Raw genomic sequence first — 17,266 nt, forward strand, 5'->3', positions numbered from 1 at the left:
TATTGCTTAGGACTTAACAAGAGGCGAGGAGAGTAGTTTGTTAGGGTTGTTAGAAGAGCAAAAAGAAACCATCAAGGTAGAAAACTTCCTTGAGTATTCTCCTCATTTTACTCCAGTTCAAAATTTCCTTCCGGATGAGAAACTGCTTGAGGATACTAAGAGGGATATACCTCGATATGCGAAAATTTAGAATTACCTTTCTATAGGTAAAATTTATTCTCTTTGGTCAAAGAGAAGAAAAGATTGGTGCTTCAAATTTAAACTTAAGTGTCTGAGAGCATTGAGCGCATCAAGCATGTGTATTCCATTGGCTTGGCGGATACCACATATTTTGACTAAATGACTCAGCTTCATAGGTTCTAGCAAAGGCCTTGTGCGCTCAAGTCCTCCATCAAGCCAAGGTACATGATCTCTTTCCAAGTTTATCTTCTCCATTGTTTTTTCATTCTTAGTTTATATTTTTACAATAATGTGTTTCACTTGACTGGTATTTGGTTGGAGTATCGCTTTCTTTTTCAGGATATGTGTTTTTGCAATCAAGTTACTGTTATGTATCCTCTTACTGTTTTTGCAATTCAGGTATTCATGTCCTCTTACTGTTATGTTCAGTGCTATACACACATTGGGGACAATGCGTGATTCAAGTTTAGGGGTATGGAAGAATGAAACACTGTCCAATATTTTGCTCTGTTATCTCTAAGAATTTGGTTGAACTTTAATTCTGATTTGTATTTCATTGGTGAGCTTAACATGAAGTACACATGATTACTTAACTAGGGAATTAATAAGTTTTGTTCTTTTCTTCGGCAGCATGAGATATTACTTGTTTCAATTTGATTCTCACAACCACACGTTTGTTGGTTATGAAATTTGAAATCAGTTAATTTGAATTTAACTTGATTCTTTTATGTTTTTATTTGATTTCTAATTTTGGTTTCTTTACTTTTATTTCTTTTTTATATTTATTTTTCTCTTGTTAATTTATTTTATTTTTTTGTCAATTTATTTCATGTGGGAGGCATTCCCACACCCCATGGACCCTGTTCATATTGCTATAGTCTTTATCACCATGTTAGAGATTGTCCTACTGCCGGACAATTTTCTAATTATTCTTATGAACATATGAACACAATGTTCTCTAAACTGAGGAATGACCTTAACTCTGATTCTTATAACCCGGCATGGAGCAACCAGTCTAATATCTTGTGGCATGCTCAAGCTCCTGAATATTATGTTCCACAATTTCTTGAACTGTACCATCAGGCATATTCGTAGTTCAATGATCAATCGTATTCCTCTCAATATCAAGCAACTCCACAGCTGCAGTCTCAGTCTGAACCACCTCCTCCGATGAGTTCTGATTTTCAAGATCAAATGTTGAAACTTATGAGCAAGATCAATCAGACAGTGACCTCTTTCAGTTAGACGTTGAACTCTCACTCTCAATCCATAGCTAGGATCGAAGTTCAGTTTGAGCATATAGCAAATCAAATAGAAGAAGAAGAGCTTCAAAGTCAGCTGGTGGGCAATCTTGATGGACACTACATGGTGGATGAGAGTATTTCTTATCATGAGCAAGCCATCACCACAATGAAGAATGGAGGAGTGGTCAAAACTCACATCGAAAATAGGAAGGATGAGCAAATTAAGGCCCCAAAAGCTTTACGTCGGGCAAAAGGCGAGAAAGTGAGCACTGAGCCCCCTTCATCATCCACTTTTATCATCGAGATGCCATATGAACCTTGAGCCCCTATTCCTGGTAATCTAAAAATTTCATTTTTAGAGACAAATAACACTCTCCAGTCATTATTGTTTATGACTTAACAAGAGGCGAGGAGAGTAGCTTGTTAGGGCTTTTAGAAGAGCAAAAAGAGACTATCAAGGTAGAAACTGTTTAAGAATATTCAGAGGGATCTACTTTGATATGCAGACATTCGGAATTACTTATCTGTAGGTAAAATTTATTCTCTTTGGTCCAAGAGAAGAAAAGATTGGTACTTTAAATTTAAACTTAAGGGTCAGAGAGCATTGACGCGTCAAGGATGTGGATTCCGTTGACTTGGCATATCCCACATATTTTGATTGAATGAGTCAGCTTCATAGGTTCGAGCATAGGCCATGTTCGCTCGAGTCCTCCATCAGGCCAGGGTACAGGATCTCCTTCCAGGTTTATCTTCTCTATTGTTGTTTCATTCTTAGTTTTTATTTTTACAACAATGTGTTGCACTTGACTGGTATTTGTCTGGAGTATTACTCTATTTTTCAAGATATGTGTTTTTGCAATCAAGTTTAGGAGTATGATATGCCCCAAATCTGATTATTCAAGTATTCATATCCTCTTACTGTTATGTTCAGTGCTATACACACATTGGGGACAATGCGTGATTCAAGTTTGGGGGTATGGAAGAATGAAACAGTGTCCAATATTTTACTATGTTATCTCTAAGAATTTGGTTGAACTTTAATTTTGATTTGTATTTCATTGATGAGCTTAACATGATGAACACATGATCACTTAACTGGGGAATTTATAAGTTCTGTTATTTTCTTTGGCAGCATGAGATATTACTTGTTTTAATTTGATTCTCACAAGCACACTAGCACGTAATCTGTGGGGAATGAAATTTGAAATTAGTTATGTCTGTTATCAATATCTTGGATGCAGCTAGGTAAATTATTGGAGGAATAACTTTGGCATAGAAAAAAAAAAGAAAAAAAAAAGAGAATAATATTGATCACTTTGAGCTTTTCGCTAAGTAACAGGACCTCTTGCCTCATTAAACATTGAGTGTTCACGTAAAAAAGTTCAAGTTTTCTTTGATTGATAGAGTGGCCAAGTTTAGTTTCGTAGCTTTTTTGACTCGAGTTAGTAAGTCTTTAGGGTGTTTTACACCTAGTGCCCTGAAACCATCTGGTTTGAGAGTCATTGACCTAATACTCGTTACACGAGTCAATTAGAAAGCTTAAGGGAGCTAAGCATTGCACAGCCTGCATATATAAAAAATAATAATAATAACAATAAAATATGCATTAGTTGTTTTATCTAATGGGGAGTCTAGCAAATTTTGAGTATTGAACCATTCATGATTGAGATTAGTTTTTGAAACCTCAAGACTATTTGTTAAGTTCACTTTACACTAGTTGAATCTTGTGATATCTCATAATGCCATGTTAGTAGCTTAATTTTTAATTCTCTGAAACTTTAAAGATGAAGTTTATTTTGTTAAGCTTGCTTATGAATGAGAACCATGATTCTTATGATGCTGCATTCTTGCGGATAACATGGTAGGAACATTGTTTGTTGGTATCATTCTTTTTAAACCCTCACGAGACTTCACTCATCCATTAGGGAGTCCTAGGGGTTGAAAAAGCTTGTTACATATGTTAAATGCAATTGTACATCCCACGAAAGATTGATTTATCTCGTTGTTTTCTAGTTTATTTTCTGTTTTCTATTGCTAAAGGACTGGCAATATGTAAGTTTAGGGATATGATAAGGGTTGAGTGTTATACATTCAAGCCCCTTAACTTGCATATGTTAATTCCTTAGCATTGTTGTTTATTAGATTTTCTGTTGTTTTATTGTTTCAGGTTTTAAATAAACATGCAACTAATTCCATTGATTTTATGCATAAAGCACACTTTGAGAAGACCTAGAAGATATGGTCAAGCTTAACCAATCATAATAGAAGACATATATGATACGGTTAAGTTTAATCAAATCAAGGAAATGATTAAATTGGAATTTCTCCAATAAGAGTCAAAATTGGATTGAATTCAAATTTGGATTATGCACACGTCTCAAGTTTTTTTATCATAACTTTCTTCTCAAGTCTTTGATTGCAATGAAATTGGTTGTGTTAGAAAACTAATAAAAAATGTAACAAATATGATAGAAATACTTTTTTTTTTTTTTCTAATTCTGACGTTTACTATGCCAAAATCGTCTTGAAATAAAAGATAGCAAATCTAGACGAATTTGGAATCCTTTTCCTACTTAGATTGAATATTCAATCTCCTACTTGGACTAAGAGACTAAGTTCCAATTTTTCTTGGATTCCTAGGGCTTTTAGGCCTATCCTAATCTCTATAAATAGACTCCTAAGCTTCAAAAGAAGGTGTGCTTAGCATTAGACAGAAAATTCTTCTTGGAGGCTTAACAATTTGAAGAGGAGAAGAACATAGCAGGAGGCTATCCTAGCACCACGATGAGCGGCGAAATTCGTAGGGTGTTGATGCAACCCTTTCCAAGTAACAATGGTTTAATTGTATTTTAATTTGTGATTTTTTATGTACATGATGGTTGTATAATTGTGAGAATTGATTTTAATGTTTATATTCAATCATTATGAATTTCTTATCTTGTCTTAGAAAGTCTTTTATATTAATGGAACTCAATCCTTCATATTTTCTGTGATTATGTGAATGATTGTTATACAACGATTTTAATTGATAAATGATCAAGAGGGTTAGATAAGTCATACCTAGGGAAGACAGATTGTACTACACCCTAGTTTAGTGTAATTTAGGTAGACAGTTCGTACCAACCGAAGATGGGTTATACTATTCCATTGATTGTCTGTTATCAATATCTTGGATGTAACTGGGTAACTTTTTGGAGGAATAACCTTGGCATAATAAAAAAGAAAAAGAAAAAAGAGAGAATAATATTGATCACTTTAAGCTTTTCACTGAGTAACCAGATCTCTTGTATCATTAAGCACTGAGTATTCGCGTCAAAAGGAGAAAGTTTGCTCTAATTGGTAAAATGGCTAAATTTAGCTTTGTAGCATTTTTTACTTGAGTTAGTAAGTCTTTAGGGTGTTTTACACCTAGTGTCCTGAAACCATCTGGTTTGGAAGTCATTTGCTTAATGCTCGATACATGGATCAATTAGAAAGGTTAAGGGAGCTAAGCATTGAACAACCTGCATATATATGAAAAATAATAATAATAATAAAAAATATGCACTGGTTGTTTTATCTATTGTAGAGTCCATCAAATTTTGAGTATTAAACTATTCATGATTGAGATTAGTTTTTGAAACCTCATGACTATGTGTTATGTTCACTTTATACTAGTTGAATCTTGTGATATCTCATAATGCCATGTTAGTTGCTCAATTTTTAAGTCCCCAAAATTATGAAGATGGAGTTTGTTTTGTTATGTTTGCTAATGAATGAGAATCATTGTTTTTGTGCTACTTCAATCTTATGGATAACGTGATCTTGCAAAATGTTTGTTGGTATCATTTTAGGCAAATCCTCACGAGACTTTACTCGTCTACTTTGGAGTCCTAGGGTTTAAAAGGCTTGTTGCATCTGCTAAATGAAATCGTACATCCCACGAAAGAAGGAATTATCTTGTTGTTTTTCAATTTTATTTCTTATTTTGTATTGCTAAGGGACTTCAATATGTAAGTTTGGGGGTGTGATAAGGGCCGAATGTTGCATATACAAGCTCCTTAACTTGCATATGTTAATTCCTTAGCATTGTTATTTGTTTGATTTAGTGTTGTTTTAAGGTTTTAAATAAACATGCAATTAATTCCATTAATTTTGGGCTTAAAGCACACTATGAGAAGATCTTGAAGATGTGGCTAAGTTTAATCAAATCAAGGGAATGATTAAATCGGAATTTCTCCATTACGAGTCAAAATCGGATTGGATTCAAATTTGGATTCTGCACATGTCTCAATGTTTTAATCATAATGTTTTGTTCAAATATCGGATTGCCATGAAATTGCTGGTATTCGAAAGTTAATAAAAAATGAAACAAATATATCAGAAATAGCTTTTTCCAAATTAGGACATTTACTATGCCAAAATCACCCCGAAGTAAAAATATTACAAATCTGAACAAATTTGGAATCATTTTCTTACTCGGATTGAATTTTTAATCTCCTATTTGGACAAAGTGACTAAGTTCCTATTTTTCTCTAATTTTTAGGGCTTTTAAGCCTCTCCTAATCTCTATTAATAGACCCTTAAGAGCATCTTCAACAGACTTACTACTTTAACCAAAAGAGTCAAATTTGACTATTATTAGCTTTTTCTCTCCTCCAACAGAATAGCTACTCTAGCTTTTTTTCTTAACAATTGAACAGTGAATAGCCAACACTACCTATTCACTGTTCATCAGTTACAAAATAAAATAATCAATTTCTGAGATTCTAGAAGAAACATTTTCCCGAATGAAAATGCGAGAGAGAGATGACGGAGCAAGAGAGCTGAGTGACGGGCTGAGCGAGAGAGAGCGACGGAGATGAGTGGTGGGCTGAGCGAGAGAGAACGACGGAGCAGACGAGACAGAGATGAGCGAGACCTGGGGTAAACGCCACCAGAATCCCTCCCCCAGCTTCGCCGGCGTCCACCCAGTTCCATACACCGACGATCGGACCTCCGATCATCATTTGGGTCTCACGGGTCGCTCGGGTATTCTCCCGATTTCTCTCGATCTCCCACTGTCACTCTCTCTCTTGATCTCGATCTCCATCTCCTCTAGATCGCACGGTGAGGATGATGTTTTGGTCTGAGCCTTCCAGAAGGGGCTCCGTGATAAGTCTTGAATTATTCGATTCAAGACCCCTTAATTTGCATTTTGTTAGACCTAGTTTGTGTTGTATATATAACATTTTGTTGTAGTTGTGTTTTGTCTTATTTTCAGGTCTTAGTTGAAATCTAGTTCAAAACACTTAAATTAGCCCTGAAAATACATCAAGGGCAATTTGGTCATTTCTAGAGTCCGAGGCTGATCCTGAAAAGATGAAAAATTGACAAAGGCAAATCGATTGATCGATTATTTCTTCACTAAATAAATCGATCGATCTCATCATCAGTCGAAGAAAATCGATCGATTATTTATGCAATTGCGAAGTCGATCGATCGAACCTGGATATTTTTTGAGAAAATCTTAGGATGTCGACATGCTTTGTGTGGATGAAATTAATCCAATTTGGGCGGTTCACAGAGGATGTCGACACTATTTTGTGCGGCCAAAAATTGTTCTTTGATGTCCCCCTTGTAAATTAAATCTCTATATATATGAGATTAGGGTTTTAGGTTAGTTTATGCATCTTTTGGGGGTTTCGGATTTTCTCAGGTGTATCACTTAATTTCTTAAGTAATTTCTAGTGCTTTTCATTTCCTTTAATGCACGTTTTCTGGGCTTAGTTCCAGAGAGCAACTTCTTCTTCTTTTCCCTCTTTGTTCTTCAAGTTTTAGTTTAGTTTTTATTTTCTTTTGTAATCCGAATTTTATGATTTTAATCTGGTTGTTTTTAGTTCATTTTCATCTTGTTCCTTTACTGTTTTCCTTAGATTTCATGCATAATTTAGTTTATTTCATGTCTAGCTAAATTAGTTCTTAGGGTTTGATCAAAATCCTCTCCAAAAACCATGAAGTGTTCTTGAGGGTCTTAGCATTTTCTTGAGATGTTTGATGATTGTTAAGGGCTAGAGGGTATCAACACTCATGCTAAAAGGTTTTGTTATCAATATTCCAATCTAATTATTCATGAAAAAGGGATTGGCTTGTCTATAAGTTTTCTTAGATTCTTGAGTAAAACTAACGTTCTTGGAAACAAGAACAATGTCTTTTACAATGGTTCTAATTTGACATGATATGTGTTTACCTATTAGAGTCACCTTATAGGGTATACTAGGGAATATCGGTCGTTTCACACTTTTGGTAGTTTAAACCGTTTTTCAATTATAGTGTAACTTTAACGTGATACGATCGATGTGAAACTAGATAACTTATCATTGTGGTCTAATTAGGGTTTTCATATATTGTGTATGCTTATTAAGATGTGTTATAGAGTAGTAAGCTAGGGAGCATTAATCACTCCACACCATTGGTAGAGTAAATGTTTTTCAATTGTAGTTTAAATCTTTACGTGTAGTTGTTTAATGTAAAACTAGGTGCTTTATGATTACGTCTTAACTAAAGTATTCTCATGTCGAGGTCGTCGTAATGGTTGACGCCCATTATGCGCTCATATCATGCATGTTAGAAAGATCCATATAGACTTTAAGCATTTTATCGGTTGAGGAGTGGATAAGATCAATACCCTAAGTTTTCCTTTAAGTTTGTTTTCATTTCCTGCTTTTCTTATTTTACTCGTTGTAGCTTCAATTCTACAACTTTACTTTTGTGTTTGTTTTTATTTTCAAGATTAAGTTAAATACACTCTTTGAATATCCCTTTAAGCAAAACAACCCCCAATCTCTGTGGTTCGATAACCCTTACTATAGTACAATTGATTCGTACTATTGCAAAGTGGTAAAACTCATATAAATTTAAAATCCACGTAGTCGGTTTGCGACTACCACTCCGCCTCCTGGGCGAGGATGGCGTCTATCTCTCGACGTGTTGGGGTTGGAGTTGGGGAGACCGGAGAGTGAGATGGAGACCGAAGAGTGAGAGAGAAATAAAAATAAAAAATAAAAGAAAATGATTAAAAAACAATATTTTAAGGAAATGGAGAGTAGAATAAAGAGTATTGTTGGAGTGTTTTTAACTGTTGGAGTAGCTAAAGTAAATATTTGTAGTTTTTGAGTAGCTATTTTAACTTTAACTGCTGGAGGTGCTCTAAGATTCAAGAGAATGTGTGCTTAGCTTTAGACAGAAAATTCTTCTTGAAGGCTTGACAATTTAAAAGGGAGAACGTGGCAGGAGGCCATCCCAACACCACAATGAACGGCTAAATTCGTAATAGGGTGTTGATGTAGCCATTTCCAAGTAACAATGGTTTAATTGTATTTTAATTTGGGATTTTCTATATGCATAATAGTTGTATAACTGTGAGAATTAATCTTAATGTTTATATTCAATCATTATGAATTTCTTATTTTGTCTTAGAAAGTCTTTTATATTGATTGAACTCAATTCTTCATATTTTTTGTGATTATGTAAATGATTGTTATACAACGGTTTTAATTAACATGTAATCAAGAGGTTTAGATAGGCCATGCCTAGGGAAGATGGATTGTACTTCACCTTAGTTTAGTGTAATTTAGGTGGACAGTTTGTACAAATCGAAGATGGGTTATACTTTTCCATTGATTATGTGTATTCTATTAAAGACGTAGCTAATCCATACGTACGGAAGACAGGTCATACCACATCTTAGTGGTTAGGTGGACGGTTCATGCCAACCAAAGATGGATTATATTTTTTCTTTAGAGGTAATTTCTTGATTACTTTAGTGAGACAAGCCCTATATCATACATAGTATGAATTTTCCTTGTTAATTTATTATTGATCATTGTTATGCAGTTAGTGATGAAATCAATCCCCTATTCTTTCTCCCATCACTACAATCTTTATTTTTATGTCTTTAATTTTATGCATTTAACTTAGTTATAAACAAAATTAAATCATACATATTTTAAATTAAGTTATATTTAATCTCGAAAAGCTTGATAGCAACACCTACGAAGTCCTTAAGGGTCAACACCCTCAATATAACCATATCCTTCAAGAATTCATACTATTACGAGTGGTAATATTATCATTTATTATTGGGTCCAAAATATGGGTATGAAACAGGTCCAGTATAGGGGGAGTTTCGATCTACGTGACCTTGAGAAGTAAACCCCAATTGGGACAGCGTCAGCGGCATAGAAGCTGGCAAAGAAAACATCTAAGAATAACCAGTGAGGCCGCCTTGCCCGTACGAGTCTATAATCGCCATTGACGACATCTGGCACGCTATACTATGACCCCTGTGACTTAGACGGCACAGGCATTACTACAAAAGAAAAAAAATTCATTAATGGCATTTTTAATGCTGGCATTTATAAAAAATGCCAGCTTTGCAAAAGGTTAGCTGGCATATTTAAAATACGCCAGTAAATTTTATTAAAAATCCTAGCGTAAATTCTTATGCTAGTAATGAAATAAGAATTGCCAGAATATACCGATGGTCTCTTTCCTGGCATATACTCATATGCCAGGAAATTATTTTTTCGGAAGTGGGAAAATTGCGCGGGATGTTGAAAAAAAATTGCTTCCTTATCAAGTTTGGTTTTTATTTTTTTATTTTTTTCGGGATAAACACGTGCGAACATGCAGGACCTCTCTCTCTCTCTCTCTCTCTCGATCAAGTATAAATCAGTTTTCTTCTATATATATATATATATATATATATATATATATATATATATATATATATCTGCCTCTCACAATTTTTTTTTCTCTATCTCTCACAAATCTCCTCCTGGAATTCGCTCCACCATCGTTGATCGATGCCGCCAGCCCACCAGCTCGCCTTCTTCTAATCATTCGGTGTGTTTTTTTATATTCAGTCTTCTGTGCATGGATTCTTGTTTTTTTCTTTTAGTGAATACTGTCAATTTCAATTTATGGATTGAATTTGTTGAGTGAATGTGGTGGATTTCGATTAGGTATAATAATTGTTGGAGGCTCATTTGTGAAAAACCCTATATTTTCGTTTGGATTGGGTTTGTTTGTTCTGGTTTATAAACATTAGAACAAAAGGGGTTATAGTCCCTGTTGCTTGGCATTTGGACATGATTTGGTTATATAGTTTGTTTTGAGTTTACATAGATTGGGTGTTTGCTCTGTATATATATAGGTGTGATTGGGAATTGGGAAGTTGAATAAAATATTTCCTTATCACATGTTTGATGATTTGCCCACATTGGTTGGTAAATGCTCACAGCAAGGTATCCTACAAATGGGCATCGCAATACTTTATTTCATCCAATGCAGCAAACTCTACCTTGACGAAGTAGTAGTACAAGAACCACATTCCCAAATCACGTCTAATAAAAACCCATCTCTTTTTTTTTTTTTTTTCAAGAATTTGAACTTTCTTATTCGGGGCAAAGCATAGTATATTTTCAAATCAATGGAAAACAGTAAATTGTTGAGGGAAAAAGGTTCTTGATTAGAGCAGTTACTTGAGCAAGCTGAGCCTGTGTAAGCTTCTTTTCTGTTCGAGCTTGTGTAATAGCTTTCTTTAGCTCAGTTGGTACATGCTCATCTACACTCAATCAAGATGTCAAATGACATATAAGCAAAAACTCACTAGAATATAATGTGAAACTTCTAAGCAAAAGACAAACGTCATTTCGCAAAATCAACCCAAGACATTGTACTTGGAAGAAACAAATACAACAAGAGTTCAAGCGAAATTTGGGGTTCTTTCAGGAAGAGAAAGTGGACACAGATGGATATGAGACACTGTAATAAGTGCTAGAACAAATTAGCCAGTATAAAAACACATAAAGGAACAAATATTCGAGAGAGTAATCTTTTCTAGTTATGGGTTGTACTTGGTGGGTCCATTTGGTTATTCCATTCTGTTCTTTTATGGTTTTATTAGGCTTCTATTTTTATTTGTGTGTTTTTAACAGATATTTAGTTTGGTTTAATAGCATAAAAACACATAAAGGAACAAATATTCAACAGAGTAATCTTTTCTAGTTATGGGTTATACTTGGGTCCATTTGGTGCTATTGTGATATGTAAAATAATATGTATCTAAAACTCAGTAAATCTACAATATTAGCTTAGTTATTCAGCTTAGTCAAATACTAGGCCTCTCATCTCTTAGGAAATTTGCAATGTTAGATCAAACTAACATAAAAAGTGGGTGCAGCATGCTTCTAAGGAAATCTATAAATTAATTTCACTAAATCTGCAATATTAGCTTAGTTAATCAGCTTAGTCAAATATTAGTCCTCTCATCTCTTAGGAAATCTGCAATGTTAGATCAAACTAACACAAAAACTGGGTGCAGCATGCTTCTAAGGAAATTTGTAAATTAATTTCAGTAATTGCTCAACTTAGTTTTATGAACACTTTCAGTGTATATATCAGTTTATTAACCTACATTTTTTAACAGAATTCGGTTTTTTTTTTTCCTAAGAATAACTTATCTATTACTTTCCATATAACAAAATGCCACTAGTTTTATAGACATTGTAGCTGTCATTTCATTTAATTTCTACTTTCTCTTTTTATATTGTTTGGCCTCAAAATTATATGGCTTTTGTGAATCACCTTGAAGATTATGGCTTCTCTTTTTTCCTTAGGCATTAATATTGTTCTTATGTTTTTCTTGAAAGTCATAATATATAGTTAAGAGAAATATCTCTAGCCATAATATTAGACATCCTCTTGTTCTAATAATTATTGAAAATTCATAGTTATTTTAATTTATAGTGCAATCCAGTGATGGACAAGAGTTGGATCACAATGCCTAGGTTTGATCCCAAGTATAGGAATGGTGTGTTACGCTTTTATTGAGTTTGCACTAGAAAACACAAAAACACCTGGGAGATTAGTTTGCCCTTGTAATAAGTGTTATTTTCAGAAGGCACTACCTTCTAGTGATGTATACAGCCATCTGGTATTGGGAAAGGGGGGTTTATGCAGAGTTACACAACATGGTTCATGCATGGAGAACAACTATTAACCGTTACTAATCAAGTTAGTAATGCTCCCGTCAATATGGACCCAATTCATGAAGGCGATAGTGGGATGCAATCCCTCTTGCATGATACTTTACCCATGCAAGATATTCGAGTAGATGAAGGTGGGTCTCAGATGGGTGTGGAAGACGATAATGTAGCAGAAGAACATGATGAAGAATGCACTGAGGAAGCTAAAAAGTTCTTCGACTTGTTGAAAGAATCAAACGAGCCGCTGTGGTCAGGATGCATCGATCACAGTATATTTAGTGCTATTGTTGGGCTATTCAATTTGAAGTGTGAAAGTGGATGGAGTAACACATCGTTCTCAAAATTGCTTGGGTTTCCTAAAGGTATTGTCCCAAAAGATGCAAAGCTGCCTTAAGACACATATTAGGCTAAAAAATACATGAGGGACTTGGGGTTGGGATATGAGAAGATCCCTGCATGTCGCAATGGTTGTATGCTGTTTTGGAAGGACAACAAGAAGTTAGAAAGATGTACAAAATGCAAAGCGTCAAAGTGGAAGCAGACAGTGAGTTTGGATGATGATTCGTCACAAAAATCAAAAAGAAAACCGGCGAATGTATTGAGGTGGTTTCCTTTGATTCCAAGGTTACAAAGGTTGTTTATGTCAACGAAGACCGCTTCACAAATGAAATGGCACTATGATCAACGCACCAAGGATGGGTACTACGGCATCCAACCGATGGTGAATCCTGGAAGACATTTGATGAGAGGTACCCAGAATTTGCGCTTGACCCACGCAATGTCAGGCTTGGCTTAGCGGCAGACGGATTTAATCTTTTTGGTAATATGAGCAATTCTTATAGTACTTGGCCGGTAATGTTGGTACCGTACAACTTATCCCTGTGGATGAGCATGAAACAAGCTTCTATTATGTTATCCTTGATTATCCCATGCCCAAGTGCACCTGGAATGAAGGAATTAAGGGATATCGGAGTACCAACTTATGATGTAGCCACAAAGGGTTACTTTATAATGCGTGCGGCCTTGATGTGGACAATAAATGATTTTCCTACATATGGTGATCTGTCTGGGTGGAGTACGAAAGGGCGCGCTGCATGTCCATGTTGTCTGCGTAATACCCGGGCGAAATGCTTAAGAAATGGACGTAAATTTGCCTATATGGGGCACAGGAGATGGTTGCCAATGAATCATAGGTCCCGAAAGGATAAGAAATTGTTTGATGGTATGCAAGAATTGGATCCTCCACCTATTGTGCCAAATGGAGAAGGGATCATGTCACAGTTAGAAGGAGTTGAATTTGTTAGGGCAAAAGAGAGGGAGCCGTCGAGCTTCTACGGTGGAGCCAGTAAAGTGGAAGAAGCGGAGTATATTTTTTAAAATTGCCTTATTGGAAAGATAATTTGTTGCCTTACAATCTTGATGTCATGCACATAGAGAAAAATGTGCTCGACAATATTATAGGCACACTGTTGGGCATGAAAAGTAAGACGAAGGATAACTACAAGGCACGTCTTGACTTAGAAGAGATGGGTTTGAGAGGTGAACTACACCCTGTCCGAACTAACCCTAACAAAACAATTTTACCAGCCGCATGCTTCACAATGTCTAATAAGGAGAAATATGACTTCTTGGCGGTATTGGCAAATGTGAAAGTGCCAGATGGGTATGCTTCAAATGTATCACGTTGTGTGAAACTTGAGGAACGTTGTATTTGGGGTTTAAAAAGTCATGATAGTCACATCATCATGCAACAACTCATGCCAATTGCACTGCGTGGAACATTGCCAAGGAAGTTTATAAAACCTTTAATAGAGTTGTCTTCTTTATTCAGAGAGATTTGTTCCAAAACATTGCGATTAGAAGATTTGGATCGCCTTGAAGCTTCAATCCCATTCATTTTGTGTGATATTGAAAGAATCTTTCCGCCAGGATTTTTCACAGTGATGGTGCACGTTGTCATACATATGGTTTGTGAATGTAAGTTAGGTGGACCCGTTCACTATCGTTGGATGTATCCTATTGAGAGGTACGACACAATTCATTCAATAAAAGTTATTTTATACTCCATAATACTCGATTACACACTTTTATGTAATATATATATGTGTCTACATCGATTCAAGATAAATGTTCGCAACAAAGCTGCATCAGAAGGGTCTATTGCAGAAGGGTATATAATGGATGAACAACTAACATATTGTTCGCTGTATTTGGAAAATGTGACAATGGTTCACAATCGGCCGCCTAGACAGTTGGATTACTCTAGAGGGGCGGTTTGTACTGTCGAACTTGACGACACTACATTGAATCAAGCATATAGATATATCCTTTTAAACATCGATATGTTTGCTCCATATCGCACGTGAGATGCAATTTTAATATCATGAGTAAAATACTGTTTAGATTATATGACCGAAATGCTGACGTTAACAGGTGAAGTATGTAGGCTTCACGTTGACACACTAAGTCGTTCAAGCGATATGGAAAGCGTAACGATAGAGGATTTGAATAAGAAGCATATCGAAGAATTTTTAGATTGGTTTAGGGACTATGTAAGTGTTATGTCGCACGGTGATACACATGGTAAATTTATTGCCTGCCTTTTGTGAAATCATATTCACTCTAATGATGTGACACCCAAATCTCAGGTTCAACAAATGGATGAGCTCCGCTTAAATGAATTAGGAGAAAAGTCGAAGTGGCATGCCATAGGGCCTCTAAGAACAGCATCAGAATTTAAGCGATATGTCAGCAATGGCAATTTGTTTCGTACTATTGAGAATGATCAAGGAAAGACAACCCATAATAGTGGAGTTAGTGTACTTGGTATAGATGGCCCGACATACTACGGCATGCTAACTCGCATATTTGAGGTGCAATATTACGATGGATCACATTATGTGCTATTCAAGTCTAACTGGGCGGATGTAACACGTGGCAGGGGATGGACGAAAGATGAATATGGCTTAATCCTTGTGAATTTCACTCGCCTAATACACGTTGGTGACAATATCGCTGATGATCCATTCATATTGTCTTATCAAGCATCACAAGTATATTATGTTACGGACGACAGGAACCCAAATTGGGTTGCTGTAGTTCATACAAAAGCAAGAGACGTGTACGACGTCGGTAAGAGGGAATCAAACGAAGATAATGATGAAACTTATCGTGAGTGCGAGCCTTTCGACCTTCAAATCCAAGATATGCATGCAGAAGAAATTGATAATTATGAGTTGGTTCGAAATGATATAGAAGGAACAATAGTAGATAATTCTACGGTGGTTCGAATAGGAAAAACTTCCGGTTAAAATACTTAGGTAAATATAGTGTTAACATGTTTCAATATGAGATAAATTTTGTTCAAACTTTGACAATGTTTTTTTAATGTGTTAATCCTATTATTTCGACGCCTCAAAATAAACAGATTGGTTAAAAATTAAAATTGTTGGTTTCATTGCTAACAGGTGTTTTCATGTCTATAGGTATAAATGGTGCCTCGAAAATATAGACGTTTAATCGATTCATCAGTTTCTGTACCACCGCACCAACCAATAGGCATAGATGACAAGACCCAATCACCGGATCGGGAGACACAAGATTCACCCGCACCCATCACTGGACTTGATGCACAATCGTCCCCCACAACACATGACCTTCATGTATGGCCATCTCAAAGCACCCTGAGGGCCCAACAAATGACTTACAAAAGGGGGGTGGTCATGACTATTGGTATGCAGTTTGTTTATGATTCAATAGTTTGGTTTACTTATATTTTAACAATTTGATTTTAACATAAGTTCTTTTTAAATTACAGATGAGAATGGAATTCGCGATACATGTAGTGTAGGTGGAGCGAAAAATGTTTGCCAATTGCGTGGTGAACTGTGGATTGTCATTCTAATGAATAATGACGGTCAGGTAGTTGGAGTGGGTAGCGAGAAGTTCCCCGGCGTTTGTTCTTCCTTATGAGAACAGCTAGCTTGTGCCCTCTAATCCCCAACAATTGGAGGTCTGTGCCAAATGACAAAGAAGAAGCAATGTGGGAAATTATTCACGTGAGAAAATAAATTTATATATACATTTGCTTCATTTAGTTGTCTTTGTTAATTATATCCACTATCACTATTTGTTGGAAAGATAGTACTAACTCCGTTGTGGTTATAACTTCGATGTATAGGAAGTTCAAGTTTGAGACGAATCTTCCACTAGAGGTTGTAAAACAACATGCATACTCGAATTTGTCAAAAAGGAGGAGGGAGTACAAATACGAACTTAAGAAGTCATTGAACATCCAGCCAGGTGAGTCTACAGAGCATGTTATTGCCGCGATTGATCTGCAATACATTAGCAACCTTGTTGATTTTGAAGCTGAAGTTCGACATTGGTGTGATCCCAAAGTGCAGGTAACAATGTCTCTTTATTACCATCCCAACATTTGTTACGCTTATGTATCTCACTATTTTATTGAAAATATGTAGAGGAAAGCCCTTCAAAATAAGGAACGTCAGGCCATCGAAAACATTCAACACACATATGGGTCAAAGAGCTTAGCTAAGCTATATTTTGAACAGGTACGCATTGAAAGAGATATTGAGTGGGTGCCTGCATTAGATGGCTTTTAACATAATTTATTTTGAATGTATGTTTTTAAATTCATAATATGTAGGAGTCAGGATCGGGGAAAGGCCCTGTCAGAAGCTCGTTATTTATCGAAACTCACACACACAAGGATGGCACTCCTGTGACAACAGAGGCGGGGGATAAAATCGTATGTGTGTTTGATTTATTTTGTTAGTATAATTTCTAGTTTTTGTTTTTTAATGGTTGTTT

General features: G+C 35.7%; 1 protein-coding gene across 1 annotated transcript; it reads left to right on the forward strand.

Annotated features, from left to right (window-relative positions):
- The first annotated feature begins 13,288 nt into the window (after nucleotides 1–13,288).
- LOC133876807 (uncharacterized) lies at nucleotides 13,289–15,744 on the forward strand. Its single transcript, XM_062315054.1, has 4 exons — nucleotides 13,289–13,778; nucleotides 13,868–14,410; nucleotides 14,867–14,985; nucleotides 15,082–15,744. The coding sequence occupies exons 1-4, from the start codon at nucleotides 13,289–13,291 to the stop codon at nucleotides 15,742–15,744; spliced, it is 1,815 nt and encodes a 604-aa protein (XP_062171038.1).
- Nucleotides 15,745–17,266: the final 1,522 nt, after the last annotated feature.

This window comes from Alnus glutinosa, chromosome 9 (assembly GCF_958979055.1).
Source record: "Alnus glutinosa chromosome 9, dhAlnGlut1.1, whole genome shotgun sequence".
NCBI classification, from domain to species: Eukaryota; Viridiplantae; Streptophyta; class Magnoliopsida; order Fagales; family Betulaceae; genus Alnus; species Alnus glutinosa.

Excerpts from the sequence above, each read along its gene's own strand:
- LOC133876807 (XM_062315054.1), top strand. The coding sequence starts at position 13,289 with ATGTTGGTACCGTACAACTTATCCCTGTGGATGAGCATGAAACAAGCT. Across the intron at positions 13,779-13,867 it reads GAGCTTCTACGGTGGAGCCA|AGAAAAATGTGCTCGACAAT; the intron begins GTAAAGTGGAAG and ends TCATGCACATAG. Across the intron at positions 14,986-15,081 it reads TAGATTGGTTTAGGGACTAT|GTTCAACAAATGGATGAGCT; the intron begins GTAAGTGTTATG and ends CCCAAATCTCAG.